The 24,511-nt window shown below is 45.7% G+C and overlaps 1 protein-coding gene across 1 annotated transcript in view; it reads left to right on the forward strand.

Annotated features, from left to right (window-relative positions):
* Positions 1–24,511, forward strand: part of capn15 (calpain 15) — a gene marked incomplete at both ends in the record, with an annotated part of 92,441 nt that overhangs the window by 16,601 nt on the left and 51,329 nt on the right. Inside the window, one exon of the mRNA XM_083635194.1 lies at positions 21,348–23,043. Coding sequence (XP_083491320.1) covers positions 21,348–23,043 — 1,696 coding nt within the window. The remainder of the gene's footprint in view (positions 1–21,347; positions 23,044–24,511) is intronic.

The following is a 24,511-nucleotide window of genomic DNA, read 5'->3' on the forward strand; positions in this document are numbered from 1 at the left end:
ATGTGTATGTGTTTGCTCGTTGCTCGGAGAGGAAGAGACTGTCGCTGCGACTGCACAGCGCTACTCTGTGTGTGTGTGTGTGTGTGTGTGTGTGACAGTAACCTCGCGTCACCAGGCTCTCTCTCTCTCTGGACTAGTGAGAGAGAGAGAGAGAGAGAGCAGGCAGCATAGCGCTCGACACACAGCACACAGAGTGGGAGGGAGACAGACAGACACTGAGCGAGCGCTGTGGGGGCAAGAAGAACGGACAAAAGGAGAAGGGCGGGTGGCGCGCTTGTACAAAGGTTATATAGAGCTTATGACGTCATAAGATTTTGCATTTGAGCACCTCGCGCACTGCTCTCTTTAATGAGGAAGTGGAAATCCAGACCTTGTAGAAAAGTGGCGATTTTCGGGCTTTGGGTTGAAAGTAATGGCTCATACTTAGCTGAGGCACACAATTACCGTAAATTCCGGACTATAAGGCGCACCGGTATATAAGCCGCAGCAGCAAAATTGACTGTTTTTTACATATATAAGCCGCACCAGACTATAAGCCGCGGGTGTTTTGATGTTTAATTACCATATGTAAGGGTTCGTGCACAGAGAGGAATGTCGGGAAAGAGATGGCTGTTTGGGGAAGCTCCCATTTATTAACATTTCAACAAAAGGTGCTGTCAACAATCAAACCAGGTACCGTAATCCTTGTCTTCATCTTTTAGGTGAAGGTGCAGCGTCAAAAACAGAGTCAGAGTCAAAGTCAAGTCACTAATCCTCGTCTTCCTCTTCTTCCTCCGTACTGAAACCAGCAAAGTCCTCAACTTCAGTGTCGGAAACGAACAGGTTCAGGGTGGCTTCGTCAACCACTCTCCTCTCTCCTTCGTTGTCACTCTCAAAACCAAGGAACTCCTCTTCGTCACTGTCGGTGTCGGAATCGAACAGCCTCTGAAGGCGCCCAGCTGTGCCGGCGTCATCATCACGCAGCAGTCCAGCCTTTCGGAACCCGAATGGAGTTTGTGGTCTTGATGGCTGCTTTCACGGAATCTGTTATATGAGCCCTCATGCTGTCGAGAACGAGCAAAGCTTTTTTTTGGTGAAAGAATCCTCCAGGGCGCTTGACGTAGCACTCAGCCAGCCACTCCTTCATGACACTTTCCATCATCCACCCTTTCTTGTTGACTCTGAGGCATATCCCACTGGGAATTTTCTCTTTCGGCATCGTAATCCGCTTAAAAATCACCATTGGCGGCAGCTTTACTCCAGATGCAGAGCAGGCCAGAACACAAGTGAAATTCGTTCTCTCGTGCCCAGTGGTTCTCAATGTGATCGACGATTCACCTTTCTTGTTAACAGTCCGAGTGAGTGGCAGGTCGAACGTCAAAGGCACTTCATCCATATTTATGATCTGCTCCGGTTCGATGGAATATTCCTTGATCTTCCTTTGTGTGAATTCGCCGAAGTTTGTGATTTTCTCCTGGTAGTCGGGGGAGGGAGTTGTTGGCCGAGTGGCCGTTTGCTTACCGTAATTACCATATGTAAGGGGTCACGCACAGAGGGGATTGTCGGGAAAGAGATGGCTGTTTGAGGAAGCTCCCATTTACCGTATTACCGTAACATTTCAACAAAACAACATAACACAACACCACCTTTGTTTATTTTTACAGTGCACACAGTGTCCGCGGTGTGGTGAAAAGAGGGCAAGAGAGGAAATTAAAACAGAAGTGGATTTATAGTTAGAAAGAGTGCTAAAAAAGAGAGATTTTATTTGTATTTTTTTTTTTTTTTTCTGAAAAAATCCATAGATAAGCCGCACCGTTATATAAGCCGCAGGGCCAAAAAACGGGGAAAAAGCCGCGGCTTATAGTCCGGAATTTACGGTACTCACATAAGACCCTAAATAACATAGTTCGAACGTTTTTGTGGTTTTTTGTTTCCAGGGACTTTAACTGTCCCTAGGATCAAATCAAATCATGGGAAGGCTGCATTTACCCACTATGCTTCTGCTAGCTGGAACAAATTGCCTGAAGACCTCAGATCTGCCCCAACTTGACTTACTTTTAAAAATAGAGTGAAGACTTTAATGTTTACCGTCGCTTTTAACTGCTGATAGCTGTTTCTCAATCACTATTATACAATTGGTTTTAAAACATAGATGATTGCAATTACTGCTAAAAGCTGCAGGTCTGGGGGATGGTTCCGTAATACGGATATACTCACAAGAGGGTGAGGTGATGCATCAGGAGGGACGCATGCGTAAGGGGAGTTTAAAAGAGGACACCGTACCCAGACCTGAGTTTTATGTGTGTGTAGTCATGCTTCTTATATAGTATGTCGGGGGACTAAATATAGATAAATTGATTTATTCTATTATGCAAACCCAATGAGTCCTCTTTAAGTTTTTAGCTCTTTTTGCAACTGCTGCACCTGTTGCTTAATGCACTTTTTATACTCTTTTTTAAAGTTTTGTTGTGATGCTTTTAAATGTCCATTTTATTCTCTTCTTTTATTATTTTATTTTCCTGTCAACCATTTTATGTGAAGCACTTTGAATTGCCTCTGTGTATGAAATGTGCTATACAAATAAACTTGACTTGACTTGACTTGACTTGACTTAAAGACACATGCGTACTTCTCAGGTACGAGCACAGCTGTGGATAAGCACTATTTACTGAAATCTATTGGAGCTTGAATTTCATCCCACATCCCATCATGGACATCACATTGTCCTTGAGACGAAACACAGCTTGGAAATAGGGAGAGCTTGTGAAACAAGACCTCTCAACGTGGGTTTCCATCCACCTGTTTTTATTCGCATTTTTGATTTGCATTTCGATTTAGAGTACAATCATTGCAGATTCTGAAAAAAAAAAACTCAAAATATCGCAGCATGCTTGGGGGAGGTGGAGAAGTCGGTGTATCGATAAAAGGTAAATGCGATTTAGTGCAGTGGAAACAGATAAGCAAATGTTCTGCTGTCTGGTTAACCACACCCTATGTAACCAAACTCCATTCAAAAACCATGCGGTCAATGTTGCCTTGCTTACTGTCAAATGTTAACACCTCTCTGAAGAGCATCTAGGCAGAATTGAAGGCGCCTGGTAATCCATTTTTTGCTGTAGCTTTGTGGATAATCAAGAAACGTTTAACTTTACAGGGAGCTGCTTGCAAGGCAACGGCACGTATTTGCCACACGTCTGCCTGCAAGGCATAATAGTAGTTGATGGACATTTTTTCTTTTGCAGATTTTCTGAAAATGCGTCTAAAATTTGCAATACATTTGGATGGAAACCCAACATCAGAGCTGAGTAGTGAGACATGTAGTATCCAGAACATATTACCTGGCATTAAGAGGGGACGCTCTTCCAGCTAAACCTCCAGTCTCTGACCCTGACTCGCTATGGGAAACGTGTTCAGTGAAAAGCTTGCTCTAGAAGACCAGCAGGAAAATGTCCACAATGAGGTCGTAAACAAAACTTTGCCACTAGTAAAACTGCTGCACACTGCATTTATTACACCAAGGTATAAAAGACATTCACAGACTGTTTTCTCAAGTGTGTGTGTGTGTGTGTTGTGTGTGTGTGTGTGTGTGTGTGTGTGTGTGTGTGTGTGTGTGTGTGTGTGTGTGTGTGTGTGTGTGTGTGTGTGTGTGTGTGTGTGTGTGTGTGTGTGTAAAACTGCCAATCTAATCCCCGTCACTGGAGTTTTCTGGGCATGTTCAGACGCAGCCAAATGTTTCAACATTCATTTTGTCTGATTCAAGGGCATCGTGCTCTCTGATAAGGCTCAGTTTGTCATCCTAACACGGCCCTGCTCTGTAAAACAAGCATCACTATACTCACTCAGTAGAGGCATCAGCGTCTGCTCAATAATGACGCCTGAGTGTCAGAAGTGTGATGAGGCATCAGCGTGCTGTCTGCCCAATAATGATGCCTGAGTGTCAGAAGTGTGATGAGGCATCAGCGTGCTGTCTGCCCAATAATGACGCCTGAGTGTCAGAAGTGTGATGAGGCATCAGCGTGCTGTCTGCCCAATAATGATGCCTGAGTGTCAGAAGTGTGATGAGGCATCAGCGTGCCGTCTGCCCAATAATGACGCCTGAGTGTCAGAAGTGTGATGAGGCATCAGCGTGCTGTCTGCCCAATAATGACGCCTGAGTGTCAGAAGTGTGATCAAAGCAGAGCTAATGCCAGTACTGAACCCCACACTGATGCCCCCTGCCAGATGCTGGCTAAGCCCAGTTGGCTGTCACTCCCTGTGGCGGCAGAGTGTACTTACCCTGCTCACCTTTACGGATGCAGTCATTAAACCGTGTCACTACTATTAAGTACTGCATGTTTGAAATGCCACCGTTTTCTAAAAGCTACGTTATCTAAAAGCGACAGTCGTTCCTTGCTTTTGTACGAGATTGCACCGATCAAAACTCCAAACAATTAACAGAGGAAACAACATCCCAGCTTTATACCCACCAAAAAACACTGCAAGGTGCCGTGCACACAGGACGTGTGTATTTGAGAAGCCAGCGCCTTTCTGCAATTCATTCTCTATGCTAAGGATGCGCTAGAGGGCGTGCTCCTCTTTCAAGGAGCGCACCTGGTGTTTAAGCGCTCTTGGCGTCTCAAGCTGAAAAAAGTTGAACATTTGGAGGAAAAGCGCGCTGCTCGTCAATGTCTTCTCCTGCCAGGGGGATCTGCAGGGGGATCTTCATGTTTATAGTGCGAACAATCAACAACGTCAAACACACGAAACTAGCTGGCTACCGTCCGTGTGATCGTTGCGCCCTGAACTGTACTGCGCGCGACAGCACGGAGAAACAAAAAAAAACGCTCCGTGTGCTGTGTTTTGTGCGCATTGGAAGCGCTCTCGACATGATTTCCAAAGCGTTCTTATGTGAAATCCACGTCCTGTGTGCACGGCACCATAATATGTTAAGTATCATAATCGACATGTCGGTAATATAAAGATAAATAAATTCTGTTCAGTAATATGGCTCGGTTAGCTTTCATAAAAAGCTTTTTATGCTTCCGCCGGCGATAGCCGAGCCGAGCCTGAGACATTATGGTTTTGGGTTGTCCGTCCGTCCGATGTTCGTTAATGCGATATCTCCGGAACGCCTTGATGGAATTTCGTCAAATTTGGCTCAAACTTCCACTTGGACTCAAGGATGAACTGATTACATTTTGGTGGTCAAAGGTCAAGGTCACTGTGACCTCACAAACACCATTTTCAAGCTCGTTAACACAATATCTCAGTAACGCCTTGACGGACCTTCACATTTGGCTCAAACGTCAAAGTCTGGACAGACATGGATGTCGACTGCTCACTTGTTGTCGTTATCGTTAGTCGTTAGCTTTTTTTTTTTTTTTTTATGGAGGTGAGAGTACTCACTTATCATTATCCTCTCAGGGTATTATTTAACTACCCATAACTAGTCAGAACTATCAGCACGTATCCAGGTCTTTAGTGAAGCTATTCCGTCATTGATTGCCAGGTATCAATGTCCATGTGTTGTAACATTCTGCATTGCTATTGGTTGTAGGTCTCAGAACTTTTAGAAAACATTTTCCTCGTTCAGTCACTATAGTTGGTTGTAGGGATGTCACGATACTAGAATTTCTACTTCGATATCGATACCCAGGAAAATATCGATACTCGATACCATTTTCGATACCACACGGCGGGATGACAACACATCAAGAGGCATAAAAAATAAAGACAGATGGACGGACAGACGCACGCTTCTCCATAATCTAGGCCTGATAAAACTCATTAAAAACTTTGACCTGACACAGCAGATTACACCTGCTCTCGTCATCAGCCTATCAGAACACAGCAGATTACACCTGCTCTCGTCATCAGCCTATCAGAACACAGCAGATTACACCTGCTCTAGTCATCAGCCTATCAGAACACAGCAGATTACACCTGCTCTAGTCATCAGCCTATCAGAACACAGCAGATTACACCTGCTCTAGTCATCAGCCTATCATAACACAGCAGATTACACCTGCTCTAGTCATTAGCCTATCAGAATACTTTGAACTTGTTGAAGCAAAAGATACCCACCAATGACAGGGAGGGAGAAATCAGTGGTATGTTTGATTTTTCATTAAGAGAAAGCACTGCTGATATTAATACAGATGCAAATGAGTATTGTATCCGTTTCAAATTTTTAGTATTGATACTTATCAATACCTGTTGCAAATGAGTATTGTATCCGTTTCAAATTTTTAGTATTGACTTTTATCGATACTATCGATACTTTTGACAACCCTAGTTGGTTGTCAAAGCCTGTTATGTAGCGCCTACGGTCATGCTCAGACGTGGTCCCGGACCACTCCCTACTGTCATGCTCAGACGTGGTCCCGGACCACTCCCTCCTGTCATGCTCAGACGTGGTCCTGGTGCTGGATGGATGGCTACATGATTAACTAGGACCCTCACAGAGCCAGGTCCAGCACACCACATCCACCCACTCATCAGTCACATAGCTGCAAACCAATCAACAACTTTGACCTTGTGCGCTAACGTATAGCTAATTAGCCCTGGCATGGATGTGCTTTTCTGTACAAGCTACACATGGATTACTTAGCAGTCTAATGAGCAACATGTGTGTGGTCAACATGTCTAGACTGTGGCATTCAAGGTGGTTCCTAGTGTTTATACTCAACGGTTGAATAAAACACTTGTGTTTTTGAACTTGTCATAAGGTGAAATGTCATTGACATTGGTACTTGTGGCAATTATTTAAGAGCGACTGACAGACCACACTGTTCTATAGCGTCTCTGAGTGACCACATTGTTCTATAGCGTCTCTGAGTGACAGACCACACTGTTCTATAGCGTCTCTGGAGTGACAGACCACACTGTTCTATAGTGTCTCTGAGTGACAGACCACACTGTTCTATAGCATCTCTGAGTGACAGACCACACTGTTCTATAGCGTCTCTGAGTGACAGACCACACTGTTCTATAGCGTCTCTGAGTGACAGACCACACTGTTCTATAGCGTCTCTGAGTGACAGACCACACTGTTCTATAGCGTCTCTGAGTGACAGACCACACTGTTCTATAGCGTCTCTGAGTGACAGACCACACTGTTCTATAGCGTCTCTGAGTGACAGACCACACTGTTCTATAGCGTCTCTGAGTGACAGACCACACTGTTCTATAGCGTCTCTGGAGTGACAGACCACACTGTTCTATAGCGTCTCTGAGTGACAGACCACACTGTTCTATAGCGTCTCTGAGTGACTAGACTCAGCCCTCAGTCTTAATCCGTTTCACTCCTGTAAGACTGAGAATATTACTATTTAAATCTTTGCATAACGTTAGGTGGCGCTGTTGGAAGCCTTGCATCGGAGAACCAATCATGAGTGCTGTGGGCGGGCCTGCTTTCTGGGGGCAGTTCTCATGCAGAACCGGTGTCTCGCAAAACATCGTCGCATTTGCGGAGAAACATATTAATCACTTAGAAACAAACATAACCTGTTAATAGGACGTGTTTCATCCGGCCGCGGCGGCTAGAGGTCTTTCCCCCAGCGATAAGCCCGACTCCCGAGGCTAACGTTACAGAGCCTGCTGATGACTTCACAGTAGCAAGCGGACCACTTCCGGGTAGGAAAAATTATTGTAAAATAAACCACAGCGATAAATTTTGTTTGGAGCAAATCAGCTTCATGCTCTGTGTTAGGACTATGATAAATGGCATTGCCGCTACCAAATAAAATTCTAATAATAAATGTAGGCGTGTCTGCTGCCGGCGGTTCTCGCCGGGCTCGGCGACACAGTTTCTGACAGTGAAATTCCCAGACGTTTGGTGGCCGAGACTACTGAGTGACAGACCACACTGTTCTATAGCATCTCTGAATGACAGACCACACTGTTCTATAGCGTCTCTGAGTGACAGACCACACTGTTCTATAGCATCTCTGAATGACAGACCACACTGTTCTATAGCGTCTCTGAGTGACAGACCACACTGTTCTATAGCGTCTCTGAGTGACAGACCACACTGTTCTATAGCGTCTCTGAGTGACAGACCACACTGTTCTATAGCGTCTCTGAGTGACAGACCACACTGTTCTATAGCGTCTCTGAGTGACAGACCACACTGTTCTATAGCGTCTCTGGATTGACAGACCACAATGTTCTATAGCATCTCTGAGTGACAGACCACACTGTTCTATAGCATCTCTGAGTGACAGACCACACTGTTCTATAGCATCTCTGAGTGACAGACCACACTGTTCTATAGCATCTCTGAGTGACAGACCACACTGTTCTATAGCATCTCTGAGTGACAGACCACACTGTTCTATAGCGTCTCTGGAGTGACCACACTGTTCTATAGCGTCTCTGGAGTGACCACACTGTTCTATAGCGTCTCTGGAGTGACCACACTGTTCTATAGCGTCTCTGAATGACAGACCACACTGTTCTATAGCATCTCTGAGTGACAGACCACACTGTTCTATAGCATCTCTGAGTGACAGACCACACTGTTCTATAGCGTCTCTGAATGACAGACCACACTGTTCTATAGCATCTCTGAGTGACAGACCACACTGTTCTATAGCGTCTCTGAGTGACAGACCACACTGTTCTATAGCGTCTCTGAATGACAGACCACACTGTTCTATAGCGTCTCTGGAGTGACCACACTGTTCTATAGCGTCTCTGAGTGACAGACCACACTGTTCTATAGCGTCTCTGAGTGACAGACCACACTGTTCTATAGCGTCTCTGAATGACTGACCACACTGTTCTATAGCGTCTCTGGAGTGCTGCGACTGACAGACCACACTGTTCTATAGCATCTCTGGAGTGCTGCCGGCTTTTGTGTTTGAGCTCTTCCTAGGGTGGAAATTGATTTACGACTGCCATCAAAGTGTTTCAATTGTTCATGAAGGATGCAATTGTCTTCTTGGTTATGACACTTTTGTTCCCAGCATTGCTTGTGTTGAGTTTTCTAGTTAAATTAGAGTAGAACTGTAGAGAAGGCTTCTGTCAGCATTCATGTGTACTTAGCATTGTCTCCCCCCTGTCACCCTCTCTTTACAAAGTCAAAGGCAGATAGTGATTATGATGTGTGTCTTCTTCTGAACTAGTTTATAGCAATATGGTTTATGAAACTGACAAGTTAACGAGCGCTTCCAGTCCCACTTTCAATTTGCTTGACACTGTCTACTGCCCCTCCCTAGTCATCTTTAGAAAGGTGCCATTTGTTGTCGCTGGAACAAACAGTGTGTTTTGATTAGAGCCCGATCGATATAGCAGCCGGCCGATATTATCGGCCGATCACCGATATATCGGTATCGGCCGATATTGCAGATATTTTTTTATTTTGTATTTTTTAAGTCATAGACAGCATGTTGTTGTTTATATTTGATCTTTTTTCTTAAGTCAAGTTATATTTTATATTTGTTCTAATGTGTTTTTGTATTTCTAGTTATTTATCATTATTAAATTCCCAGTAAAGTTTACCGTTTCATTGCATTGATTGATTGAATAAAGTGTATTGATAAGCTTTAGAATATCCTGCCTACATTACATCTCAAGTCATGTCAAGTCATATATTTGTCAAGTGTTTGATATTTGAGGGATCATTGCAAAAAAAGTGTAATATAATGAATAATATAAGAATATCGGCCGATATATCGATATTGTAATGTAATTTTTTTACTCCCTAATATCGGCATCGGCCTCAAAAATCCAGTATCGGTCGGGCTCTAGTTTTGATTGTGATATATGTTATCTATGACGAATTAACAGCCAGTGCAGATTGTAGCCATTGCACAAACGATAGCCATGTATAATAAACACAGCTATGGCTAACTGTTCTCATAACATCATAACATGTATAATAAGCACACAGCTATGGCTAACTGTTCTCATAACATCATAACATGTATAATAAACACAGCTATGGCTAACTGTTCTCATAACATCATAACATGTATAATAAACACAGCTATGGCTAACTGTTCTCATAACATCATAACATGTATAATAAACACAGCTATGGCTAACTGTTCTCATAACATCATAACATGTATAATAAACACAGCTATGGCTAACTGTTCTCATAACATCAGAACATGTATAATAAACACAGCTATGGCTAACTGTTCTCATAACATCATAACATGTATAATAAACACAGCTATGGCTAACTGTTCTCATAACATCAGAACATGTATAATAAACACAGCTATGGCTAACTGTTCTCATAACATCAGAACATGTATAATAAACACAGCTCTGGCTAACTGTTTTCATAACATCAGAACATGTATAATAAACACAGCTATGGCTAACTGTTCTCATAACATCAGAACATGTATAATAAACACAGCTCTGGCTAACTGTTCTCATAACATCAGAACATGTATAATAAACACAGCTCTGGCTAACTGTTCTCGTAACATCATCACTGCTATGGCTAACTGTTCTCATAACATCAGAACATGTATAATAAACACAGCTATGGCTAACTGTTCTCATAACATCAGAACATGTATAATAAACACAGCTATGGCTAACTGTTCTCATAACATCAGAACATGTATAATAAACACAGCTATGGCTAACTGTTCTCATCAGAACATGTATAATAAACACAGCTATGGCTAACTGTTCTCATAACATCAGAACATGTATAATAAACACAGCTCTGGCTAACTGTTCTCATAACATCAGAACATGTATAATAAACACAGCTATGGCTAACTGTTCTCATAACATCAGAACATGTATAATAAACACAGCTATGGCTAACTGTTCTCATAACATCAGAACATGTATAATAAACACAGCTCTGGCTAACTGTTTTCATAACATCAGAACATGTATAATAAACACAGCTATGGCTAACTGTTCTCATAACATCAGAACATGTATAATAAACACAGCTCTGGCTAACTGTTCTCGTAACATTATAACATGTATAATAAACACAGCTATGGCTAACTGTTCTCATAACATCATAACATGTACATGTATAATAAACACAGCTATGGCTAACTGTTCTCATAACATCAGAACATGTATAATAAACACAGCTATGGCTAACTGTTCTCATCAGAACATGTATAATAAACACAGCTATGGCTAACTGTTCTCATAACATCAGAACATGTATAATAAACACAGCTCTGGCTAACTGTTCTCATAACATCAGAACATGTATAATAAACACAGCTATGGCTAACTGTTCTCATAACATCAGAACATGTATAATAAACACAGCTATGGCTAACTGTTCTCATAACATCAGAACATGTATAATAAACACAGCTATGGCTAACTGTTCTCATAACATCAGAACATGTATAATAAACACAGCTATGGCTAACTGTTCTCATAACATCAGAACATGTATAATAAACACAGCTATGGCTAACTGTTCTCATAACATCAGAACATGTATAATAAACACAGCTATGGCTAACTGTTCTCATAACATCAGAACATGTATAATAAACACAGCTATGGCTAACTGTTCTCATAACATCAGAACATGTATAATAAACACAGCTATGGCTAACTGTTCTCATAACATCAGAACATGTATAATAAACACAGCTATGGCTAACTGTTCTCATAACATCAGAACATGTATAATGAACACAGCTATGGCTAACTGTTCTCATAACATCATAACATGTATAATAAACACAGCTATGGCTAACTGTTGTCATAACATCAGAACATGTATAATAAACACAGCTATGGCTAACTGTTCTCATAACATCAGAACATGTATAATAAACACAGCTATGGCTAACTGTTCTCATAACATCATAACATGTATAATAAACACAGCTATGGCTAACTGTTGTCATAACATCAGAACATGTATAATAAACACAGCTATGGCTAACTGTTCTCATAACATCACAACATGTATAATAAACACAGCTATGGCTAACTGTTCTCATAACATCAGAACATGTATAATAAACACAGCTATGGCTAACTGTTCGCATAACATCAGAACATGTATAATAAACACAGCTATGGCTAACTGTTCTCATAACATCAGAACAAACACTCTGCCCCTGATGGCCAACGAGGGTAACACGGTTTCCCCTCAAACTCTGGGCTCACGGCCAGCCTCGGAAAGGCAGTGCTAATGACTGTCGCACAAAGGCCAAATGTCTCCCGGCGAGGCGGGGAGACGCCAGCGGGACTCGGCTCACTTGATCTCACAACAGAGTTGAGAATGTGGAGTGCGTCCAGGCAGCTACGGTGGCGTACACACCGCCCCAACACCGAGCATTCACTTAACATTCACTTAACATTAACTTCACTTTGCTTAAAGCCAAATTGACCCATCGCCTACGTCCTGCTGCACTTATCTCTCTCCACTTTGCCTGTTTCTGATGGGAATGTTTCTCTTTAGCCTTAAGAGGCTAAAAAAGGCTTAGGATGCATCTTTCATCTTTTTGCACCACTGTGATCCGAGCGCTTTGCTAGTTAAACTGAGTGGTGGAGCTGCCAGTGCGTCTAATAGCCTGCTGAAATGCTCCGTGCTTGTGTCTTAAACCTACCCAAGCGTGGACAAACTGCTCAGGGGTGATCGCACCTCTTTGTGAAGTGAGTTGAGAGGAGGAGCAGGTACCTGCAGCCAGTGGAAGCCTAGTAGGAAAATGGCTTTTCTAGAGGTGAGATGTGTCTCTCTCCACTGTAAGCGCTTGGCTCCATGCCCAGGTCTGCCACACTGAGGAGCTGAGGAGCTGAAGTGGGCACTTTTAGAGCAGCTTCACTGAACACAGGGCCAAGGACAAAAGACGTGTGTGTGTGTGTGTGTGTGTGTGTGTGTGTGTGTGTGTGTGTGTGTGTGTGTGTGTGTGTGTGTGTGTGTGTGTGTGTGTGTGTGTGTGTGTGCGCGTGCGTGCGTGCGCGTGTGTGTGCATGTGCACTCATCTGAGTGAGTGTACACACACAATGCATATCGTGACTATATTTATAACGTTATAACGTACTCCGGTTTGCGGGCTGAATCTGTGTGTTGCGCAATAGCTACAACCCCTCAGCACTCTGGCTGTAGACCCGAGTTATAAACTGGAAACCGGAGAACATAAACGTTATAAATATAGTCACGTTATAAACAACTAACCAATACTGGGGGTCCGTATGGAAAGTGGAAATCGAAATGGTTAAAAGTTCAATCAATTTGGTCATTCAGTGGCGTTTTACTGCCATTTAAAGTAACGACAAGTAACAGTTAGCCGCTAACATTAGCGCTTACCCATCAGCGCAGCATCATTTGACGTCAGCACACTCTTCTAAACAGGTCGCGTGCCGCATTCCAGTGGGCATTCCCATGCTTTCACATGGACGCGCATCGCTACGACCAGCGTAGTTAAGACCAGAAGTAATAGCCCTGTTGGTGCAGTAGTCCACTCTAAAGACTGGTCTTAACCGACCTAGGAGTTACGACCAGGCATAGTTAAGACCAGTTGGTGCAAGCCAAGCCCCATGTTGGGTGTGGATGCTACAGACACGTCTTGTGTCTGGATGATGTGTGACCATCTTACATGGAGCATTTTGTCTTTCTCCAAAATTAAGAGCACTGTTACTGAAAATTGCACACCATTGTACTGTAAGATGATGATTTTATGTTGGACTGCTGCTAAACTCAGTTGACATTGCACAAGGTTTTTGGTATTCCTCCTGAAAGTGACTTGAATTTAATTTATTCTACTATTTTATTTTGAATTCCACTATATTCATTTTATTTGAGGACAAGCTCTTGCTTTAATTTTATTTGAGAGATTTTATGTTGGACTGTTAACTCATTCACCGCCAATGACGTCTTTGACGTGTTATCAGCAATGGCCTTCCCCGCCAAGGACGTGTTTGACGTGTTTTTGTTTTTATTGGTGCAGCGCCTGCAGCAAACACTTGCCCAGCCTGTCACACAGACACAGGTCCCTGCCTTCAAAGGGTAGCCGACAGCACGCGATCAAACACATACCGCAGCTGTTGTTTTGAAATTGAGCATGAGGAAAAGCAGAGAACGGGTAACGCTTCCTTGTGCAGACAGGAGAAACGCAATTGAAACGCCGAGCTGGAGTCGCCTTCCTCTGTGCCAGCCAGGAGAAAACGGGAGAAAGTAATCAAGAGATGTGTTTGATCATCGGAGGAATGAGGAAATGATCGATCAGTTTGCGAGGGCGGTGAGGACGTGTTGAATAGCCGAGGGGAAAACGGGAACGATCATAGATATGACAGGGAGACATGGACGAGGACGGTGTACCAGAACAAATCAAAATAAACACAGGAACAGCTAGGCAGCAGCGGGCAGAAGGCACTCACAGCAGCCCGCTGTCCTTCTCAAGAGCTCTTCAGTTGGTTCATGAAATCGCTGGGCTGCTCGCCCTCCAGTGTTGCTCCTGGCCAATCCCAGCGCCACAGGGCGTGGTTATTGCTTATCCTATGTTGGGTTAGAAATCTAAAAGGGGGATCGTGTGTGTGTGTGTGTGTGTGTGTGTGTGTGTGTGTGTGTGTGTGTGTGTGTGTGTGTGTGTGTCTGTCTGTCTGTCTGTCTGTCTGTCTGTCTGTCGGTGTGTCTGTCTGTCTGTCTGTCTGTCTGTCTGCACACTCACACCGAGTAAACTGTATTGTTGAATGTAAAAAAAAAGCACTTCATGTGTGTATATATATATATATATATATATTTTTTTTTTGTCATTTGTGTCCTAACGAATAATATTTACATGTCTGATGTCAATACAGTTCAAAATAAAAGAATTGAGAGTGAGTTATGCCTGAGATTGTGCCCTTTTACAAAAATGCTTTTTTCTCCCTTTTCTCTTCCCAGACAGGCTTTTTTGGTGAACATGGGGTGTATAAAAAGGGTTATAAGTAGAGTACAGAACATGCTAAAAGCTAACTTTCTTTTTGGGGGTGAAAGTAGAGACTTAGATCTTCATTTCGAGGTATTGGACATCACTGTAGTCCTAGTACAGAATTTACTGTGGGTCTTGAAAGATGACCAAACATTATGGAAATACTTGGCCTGTGCCAAAAATGCCAGTCAGATATTGGCAGTGAATGAGTTAAAGAGAATGAGATGGTTAAATAAAATACTGAAATTGAGAAGTTTTTGGTTATTTATTTATTTTGGGTAAATGTATTGTTATATAATAAAAAATTTCATTAAAAAATAACGGTTAGATTAATCGACTAATCGAAAAAATAATCGTTAGATTAATCGATAAGAAAATAATCGTTTGGGACAGCCCTACTCTAGTGTGCTCCTCACTAGTGTGCTCCTCACTCTAGTGTGCTCCTCACTAGTGTGCTCCTCACTCAGTGTGCTCCTCACTAGTGTGCTCCTCACTCTAGTGTGCTCCTCACTCAGTGTGCTCCTCACTAGTGTGCTCCTCACTCAGTGTGCTCCTCACTAGTGTGCTCCTCACTCAGTGTGCTCCTCACTCTAGTTTGCTCCTCACTCAGTGTGCTCCTCACTCGGGCTAGTGTGCTGTGCTCCTCACTCAGTGTGCTCCTCACTCTAGTGTGCTCCTCACTCTAGTGTGCTCCTCACTCAGTGTGCTCCTCACTCTAGTGTGCTCCTCACTCTAGTGTGCTCCTCACTCGGGCTAGTGTGCTCCTCACTCAGTGTGCTCCTCACTAGTGTGCTCCTCACTCGGGCTAGTGTGCTCCTCACTCTAGTATGCTCCTCACTCAGTGTGCTCCTCACTCAGTGTGCTCCTCACTCTAGTGTGCTCCTCACTCAGTGTGCTCCTCACTAGTGTGCTCCTCACTCAGTGTGCTCCTCACTAGTGTGCTCCTCACTCTAGTGTGCTCCTCACTCTAGTGTGCTCCTCACTCAGTGTGCTCCTCACTCTAGTGTGCTCCTCACTCAGTGTGCTCCTCACTCAGTGTGCTCCTCACTCTAGTGTGCTCCTCACTCTAGTGTGCTCCTCACTCAGTGTGCTCCTCACTCTAGTGTGCTCCTCACTCTAGTGTGCTCCTCACTCAGTGTGCTCCTCACTCTAGTGTGCTCCTCACTCTAGTGTGCTCCTCACTCAGTGTGCTCCTCACTCTAGTGTGCTCCTCACTCAGTGTGCTCCTCACTCTAGTGTGCTCCTCACTCTAGTGTGCTCCTCACTCAGTGTGCTCCTCACTCTAGTGTGCTCCTCACTCTAGTGTGCTCCTCACTCGGGGGCCCTTGGTTCACTCTGGAGTGCCGACTGCAGCCTAGCAGAAGGAATGCAGTGCTAAAGGCCTTCTGACACAAAACAGCCCCGGGGCTGAGAACACGTGTCGTGCAAACTCAGGCACAAATGTAGCTTGACAATAAAAACACACTAAGATAGATAGATACTTTATTGATCCTTTGCAGGAAATTCATGTGTCACATAATGCAGCTACATTCAACATGTCAGGACAAAAACAGGAAAACATGAGGACATTGAAACATGTAGCAAGGCACACAAAAAGTACTGTCAAGTACTAAGAAAAGAAAAAGGTGCAGCAAAATAATAATAATAATACTAAAGTGCAAAAAATTTGCATAAAGTGACTTACAAGTATCTAGATAAAGAACAGGCACCGCTGGCCAACAAGATAAAATACAATATAAGTAGCAACAACACGCACACAAGCACACACGCACACACACACACACACACACACACGCGCGCACACACACACGCACACACTCGTCACCCTTCACCATTGGGAGGAGAGTAGTAGGGAGCACAAGCAGCAGAAAGCAGGGAGGAGAGTGTGCTGGGAGGCAGAGGTTGTCTGCTAGGTTCCCTTGGGTTCTTCTAAGGACCCTGCTGGTCTGAAAGGGTTTAATGGAGTTGAACTATGGGCAATTAGCGGTCCAGCACACGTGGTGCTGCTGTAGTAGAGAAGACTTGGACCCAGCCTCAGAGCCTATGGGCACATTCTTTTTCTCCATGCCTTCATATGAAGACAACAAAGAATCGTCGGCGTATTGCTTTGTTTTCGTTGAACAGAAATAGACGTTTCCACAGGAATACAGGAATGGCCCAAAGCCAGTTCTGCTTCAGAAAAGCTTTTTCCCCGCCTCTAAGAGAAAAATGGACATGCTCCTAGGGATGCACCGATCCACATTTTTTCACTTCCGATCCGATTCCGATACCTGAATTTGGATATCTGCCGATACCGATATTATGCCGATACCAATATTTTTCTTGAATATAGTATAGGCAAAGATTTGGCCAATTAAAGATATTTTTTTTTATATACCTTGCAAAAAGCAGACACAATTAAGAAAATATACAAGGCAAAGAAGGATACTATTATACATGGGCAAATTACAGCCAGCGCCCCGTGCGGCCCGCGCTGGAATTGCAGAAAGAAAAAAAAAACATTAGTGCCAATATCGGCACCCGATACCGATATTGGATCAGATCGGCCCCATCCCTACATGCTCCCCTTCCTACCAAAGGTCTAATAATGTATTTTTTAATGTTACATTTTGTTTATGAATCACTATCTTTTTTAAATAATAATGTAGTAGTAGTAGTGGTAATAATAATAATAATATTAATACTGTATTATTAATAGGGAGGGACAGATGTGACCAGACCTGACCCACAAGCCCTGTGGTCAGTTTGTGGGTGACATGTTAGCCACTGGGCCGCTTGGATAGAGCAGCGCAGAGTGCTAGTGCTTAGCCCCTCCCTCCCCACACCACCCTCTCTGTGCTGGGCCGGCGTTCTTCACACATGAGCAGCTTGAGTGACAGTGACATTTATGGGCTTGTTCAGAGAGCAACCACGTCCCCCCCCCCCCCCCCCCCCCCCCCACACACACACACACACACCCTCACACTCAATGAGTACAAGGTCTTGATCAACTACACCTCTAAAAGTCTTGACTAGTAGCTAGATAGGTGTATAGCTACTATTATACCATAGGATCAAAATGGCATCAGGTTGATGTGTTCTCTCTCCTCACATCCTCTCTCTACACTGTCGTGTAGAGAGAGTAGGTCTTTTGAAGGTCTTTGTAGGTCTTTTGAAGGAGCACGGACATGAGGTAACAGTTAAAGTCGAGCTGAACCCAAGAATGACTTTTCTTTTCTTTTAGTTCAAATACCTGGGTATGCAGTGCACCTATTTAATCATGTATGCAAAACAAATCACAACAATCTAATTTCTTAAGTTTTTCACACTTTTTCACATCAAAAGTTCGTTTTTCAAGATTTCATTGATAACAGTAATTTACAGTTTGCTGACGTCACCTTGTACTATCATATTTCTACCCCATTTCAACCAATCATATCACGACATGCAGCTGTCAATCAAATCTTAATTTCTGGATAATTTTCTCTTCCAAATGAAGTCGAAAATGGCGCCTAGTGCCTGTCATCTGGCAGAATTCCTATCCCATAAACTAACTACTAACTTGGCCAATTGTTAGAAACATGGATAAAAAACAAAAACTAATCTCTAAGAATGCAAAGAAATGTAACTGGCTCGTTAAAACGCGCATTCCAGGGATATCGTATCGTTATAGCAGCGATAATGGCACGCGCATCCGAGAGCTTGGTTGTCAGGGGTCGCACTTCGGAGATTCCAGGCTCTCCGCTCGGCAACACGAAGGCAGCTGGCTGCCTGCGGGTCGCTGAGCTCCGCTCCTCTCGTCAAAAGGCTCTTCCCGAGGGGAGCGCCACAACACACTGAATCCCACTCGATTTGGAGGCGGAACACGCCAGGATTGGCCAAAGCCCAATCCAGTCCCCAGAATTGTCAAATAAAATCATCGACATGATACTATGACCTGCCTCTCAACCTGTCATCTTAGACAAACTATATTTTCAGTCTGAAACGGACTCATTATGCACGTGACGAACAGGTTCAGTTCGACTTTAAGCTCCTTGGATAATAGATGTTGTTGATAATAGGTGGGGTTTAATAGCTTTAAATCCTGTGAACTATTTGTCATTAAAGTATGGGAAATGTATAAGTGCTGCAAGAATTAATAGACTCAAGCTTTCGGCATCCATTTGAAAATCCATTTGTGCATGGCCCTCTCTGGCCTGCATTAACATTCAGTGAGGAAAGGGGAGGAGAGGTGCTAACAGGAAGTGGACGACATCCCCTGTGTGTTTTTTTTCCATTCTAATAAGTGTCAGTCAGGTGCTGAGCTCTAAGAAGACTTCACTCTGTATTCTGGGGCAGTAGCAGCCTCCTTCCTCTCCTCTCCTCTCCTCTCCTCTCCTCTCCTCTCCTCTCCTCTCCTCTCCTCTCCTCTCCTCTCCTCTCCTCTCCTCACCTCTCCCCTCCCCTCCCCTCTTCACCTCTCCTCACCTCACCTCTCCCTTCATCTCATCTGCTCTCCTCTCCTTACCTCACCTCTCCCTTCATCTCCTCTGCTCTCCTCTCCTTTCCTTTCATCTCCTCTGCTCTCCTCTCCCCTCCTCTCCTCTCCTCTCCTCTCCTCTCGTCTCCTCTCCTTTCCTCCCCCCTCCTCTCCCTCTCCTCTCCTCTCCTCTCCCCTCCTCTCCTCTCGCTTCATCTCCTCTGCTCTGCTCTCCTCTCCCCTCCTCACCTCTCCCTTCATCTCCTCTGCTCTCCTCTCCTTTCCTATCATCCCCTCTGCTCTGCTCTCCTCTCCCCTCCTCTCCTCTCCTCTCCCCTCCTCTCCTCTCCTTTCCTCCCCCCTCCTCTCCCTCTCCTCTCCTCTCCTCTCCCCTCCTCTCCTCACCTCTCGCTTCATCTCCTCTCCTCTGCTCTCCTCTCCTCTCCTCACCTCTCCCTTCATCTCCTCTGCTCTCCTCTCCTTTCCTTTCATCCCCTCTGCTCTGCTCTCCCCTCCTCTCCTCTCCCCTCCTCTCCTCTCCTTTCCTCCCCCCTCCTCTCCCTCTCCTCTCTTCTCATCTTCTCTCCTCTCCTCTCCTCACCTCACCTCTCCCCTCCCCTCCTCACCTCTCCCTTCATCTGCTCTGCTCTCCTCTCCTCTCCCTTCATCTCCTCTGCTCTCCTCTCCTCTCCCTTCATCTCCCCTCCTCTCCTCTCCTCTCCTCACCTCTCCCTTCATCTCCTCTGCTCTCCTCCCCCCTCCTCTCCCTCTCCTCTCCTCTCCTCTCCCCTCCTCTCCTCTCGCTTCATCTCCTCTGCTCTGCTCTCCTCTCCTTACCTCACCTCTCCCTTCATCTCCTCTGCTCTCCTCTCCTTTCCTTTCATCTCCTCTGCTCTCCTCTCCCCTCCTCTCCTCTCCTCTCCTCTCCTCTCGTCTCCTCTCCTTTCCTCCCCCCTCCTCTCCCTCTCCTCTCCTCTCCTCTCCCCTCCTCTCCTCTCGCTTCATCTCCTCTGCTCTGCTCTCCTCTCCCCTCCTCACCTCTCCCTTCATCTCCTCTGCTCTCCTCTCCTTTCCTATCATCCCCTCTGCTCTGCTCTCCTCTCCCCTCCTCTCCTCTCCTCTCCCCTCCTCTCCTCTCCTTTCCTCCCCCCTCCTCTCCCTCTCCTCTCCTCTCCTCTCCCCTCCTCTCCTCACCTCTCGCTTCATCTCCTCTCCTCTGCTCTCCTCTCCTCTCCTCACCTCTCCCTTCATCTCCTCTGCTCTCCTCTCCTTTCCTTTCATCCCCTCTGCTCTGCTCTCCCCTCCTCTCCTCTCCCCTCCTCTCCTCTCCTTTCCTCCCCCCTCCTCTCCCTCTCCTCTCTTCTCATCTTCTCTCCTCTCCTCTCCTCACCTCACCTCTCCCCTCCCCTCCTCACCTCTCCCTTCATCTGCTCTGCTCTCCTCTCCTCTCCCTTCATCTCCTCTGCTCTCCTCTCCTCTCCCTTCATCTCCCCTCCTCTCCTCTCCTCTCCTCACCTCTCCCTTCATCTCCTCTGCTCTCCTCTCCTCTCCCTTCATCTCCTCTGCTCTGCTCTCCTCTCCCCTCCTCTCCTCTCCTCTCCTCTCCCTTCATCTCCCCTCCCCTCCCCTCCTCTCCTCTCCTCACCTCTCCTCTCCCTTCATCTCCTCTGCTCTCCTCTCCTCTCCTCCCCTCCTCTCCCCTCTCCTCCCCTCTGCTCTCTCCTTGACTCGTCTCTGCTGTCTCCCTGGCTCTCTTCACGGGTGTTTTGTGTATGGATTTACTGCCCTCGTTGCCCTGAGGAGGGAGATTTGATTTTTCCCTGACTTGCTAATCTTTCCCTCTCACCATCTTTCTTATAATATACTGGATTTCTCTCTTTATGATACCATCTTTCTCAGCATTCCTTTCTTTTCTCTTCCTCCTACTTCCCTCCACCCAAAATGCTATATAAATATATATATATATATATATATTTTAAATATATATATATTATTTACAGTGTGTTTTAGTACATGTACTATTGACTGATTTTGGATTGTTTTCACATTTTTGCTTTTGTTTTTCTGTTTTGCAGCCACTCTCAGTCTCCGGGCAGCATGGCGGCAGCAGTGCGAGGCAGTGAGTGGTCGTGCGGCCGCTGCACCTTCTTAAACGGCGGCGCTGCGCCTCGCTGCTCTATCTGCGAGGCGCCGCGCCAGAAGCCCGACCTCAACCACATCCTGCGGCTGAGCAGTAGCGAGGAGCAGCGGTGGGCCTGCCCCCGCTGTACCCTCAACAACCCCCAGGGCTCTGGAGCCTGCTCCGTCTGCGGCTTTGGCCCCTCGCCTGCCACCCCTACACCCCCTACGACCACCATCGCCGCGACTGCCAACGGCCTGCTGCCCCCTCCTCCCGAGCCCCCGGCGCCCACTGTCACCCCCACCGTGCTCCTGGAGCCCCGTGGCCAGCAGCATCCACCCAAAGAGGAGGTGCTGCGACGGTCCGAGAGCAACGGAGAGGTGGGCGGCCTGGAGGGCCAGCACTCGGGCTGGGCGTGCCCCCGCTGCACACTCCACAACACACCTGTGGCACTGTCCTGCTCAGCCTGCGGGGGGCCCAGGAAACTGTCTCTGCCTAAAATACCCCCAGAAGCATTAGTAGTACCTGAGGTGCGCACACCTGTGTTAGGCTTCCCCGTGCATACAGCAGGTGCCACCCCACTCCTCATAGACCTAACGGACGACTCTCCCCCAGCCACGCCCTGTGCGCCTCCGGAGCCTCCCCATGTTCCCGCACAGCCCCTCTCCTCTCCGTTTACCTCGTTTTCTTCCCTCCAGAACAACCCTGTTCCACGCAGCAGGAGAGAGGTGCCCCCTCCAGGCCGCCCACCAAACTCCAGCGCCAACGCCCCCAGCCCCACGTCCCCTTCGACGGCCATCGTGCCGCCCCAGCCCGGCCCACAGCGCCCGGCCAAGCCCAAACACGCCCAACCCCAGGAGCCCTCCTCCTACCCCAGCAAGCGCCTCAGTATCTTGGAGGAGGAGGACCCTCACCACCACCCGCTGCCCCCCCACCTCCCCGTGACTTCCTCAGCAGCCCCCACCTGGAAGTGCCCTAGCTGCTCTCTGCCCAACCCAGGCAGCTCGTCCAAGTGCGAGGCCTGCCGCTCCTCGCGGGCGGGCGCCGACCTCATTGACCTGGTGGGCTGTGAGGCCGTGCGCTTTACCCCGGCCAGCCCCTCCAGCCCGGACTTCAGCACCTGGGCCTGCTCCAAGTGCACCCTGCGCAACCCCACCGGGGCACCCAAGTGCTCAGCCTGTGGTTCCTCCAAGCTGCACGGCTTCCAGGAGCAGCAGGCACCTCTGCCCCGCTGCTGCCCACACTGTGGCCTCCCCCTGGGGCCTGGCACTGTGCCGTGCTCCTGTACCTCCTCTTCGTCGTCGTCGTCGTTGTCGTCCTCCGGTCATAAAACACGGAAACAGGCCCGGGTCTTCCCTTCCTCTTCTACAGCTACTACTTCTTCCACTTCCTCCTCCTCCTCTTCCTCCTCCTCCACCTCATCTAGCCTTCAGGAGAAAGTGGGTCAGTGGAGCTGCCCAGCGTGTACGCTGCTCAATGACGTCAAGGCCAAGAACTGTGCAGCGTGCCACACGGCCCAGCAGTACCTCACGCTCCGCAAGGTGCTCAAGCCTCTGAAGAGGAGGGAGAGCATGCACGTAGAAGCCCGTCGACGGAACGACGAGGCAGAGGCCAAGGAACTGTGTGAGAACATAGTCAGCTTCTGTCGAGAGGTAAGGAACCGTGTGAGAACTATATATATATATTGAATATATATTCAAATAGAAAAATTAAAAAGATATTTGAATATGAAAATTCATATATATTTTTTTGAACAATATTTTTATTCAGTTTCACATTTTTCTCCCCACATATATTACACATACAGACAGACAATAGTAATCAAATTCACATTGAAAATTCATATTTGATTATATATTTTTATTAAATTAAATTAAATTTATATTTATATTTTTCATTTTTCATTTAACTGGCAGGAGGGCAACATAAAAACATACATCGTTTGCCTGGTTATTGAAAAACATTACAAAAGTGTAGGCTACTGCTGTACTAATGCTGACTGAATAAATATGAGGAAAAAACTGTTTATGTTGAAATAAAAAAAAATCGTTTATTTTCAAATAAATATACCAAGTAGTTATATAAGCTCTCTGGTTGTATTGTATTGGTTTGCCTTGCCATGCCACGAACGCAAAAAAAGTATTTGAATATATCCGAATGAATAGGTTTTGTTTAGAGGGAATATTCGAATATGATTTTGGGCCAGTTTTGACAGCCCTAGTACAATTCAGTATATGATATACCTTGTTTTTTTTAAGCTGTTATATTGGTCAACTTGAGAAAAGAATCGGTGGTGAGCTTGAGACCTGTCTCTCCTCTGTGCCACACAGCAGCTTGCATCACCAGTCAGTGGCATTTAACCCATTGTTACCTGATGCAGCATTTGCGTGTATATCCCTCGTTTGAGATTGATATTGAGATTAACTTTATTATCCCAGAGGGGAAATTTGTTTCAGGCACAAAGGTTGGTACAACTGCTTAACATATAATGTCAGTAACACAGATACACAAACAACAACAATGGACAATACACAGAGTTTGGTTCCATCAGCACAGAGAAGTGAACTCATGTCCCAAGAGGCGTGTGGGGGAACTAAGTCCCCACCAAGTGAAACAACTTGGCTTTGGCCAACAGAACTAATCCTGTTAGTCATAGTGGTGACATCACATACGAGGAAATTAAAGTCAACCAAAAGTAAACCAGCTAAGTGTCCGCAGTAAAGTGCAATTTGTGCCAATGTCACAGGGAAAGAAGACAACAAATCAATACATTTGGTTGACTTTATTCCCCGCGGCACTGGAGCAAAGCGCAGTACACCTAAAGTGCCGCCTCAAAAGTGCATTGTAACTCACCAGGATAAAAATATAAAAACCAAATAACCTGATAAATAATTAAAAAGAAAGTAAAAACTAATTCAACGGTGGCACCTGCAGGACACGGCAGTGTCGGCAGTCTGTTCAACAATTGAATTGAAGTTGGAAGGACAATTTGTGTGTGTATCCCTTTAAGACTTCTTAACTTCGGTATTAAAGGGATACACACACAAATGCTGCATCAGGTAACAATGGGATAAACAGCGAACATGGTGTTAAAGGAAATGCTCGCAGTATATCAAAGAC

This window comes from Poromitra crassiceps (genome assembly GCF_964638095.1).
Source record: "Poromitra crassiceps genome assembly, chromosome: 4".
Classification (NCBI taxonomy): domain Eukaryota; kingdom Metazoa; phylum Chordata; class Actinopteri; order Beryciformes; family Melamphaidae; genus Poromitra; species Poromitra crassiceps.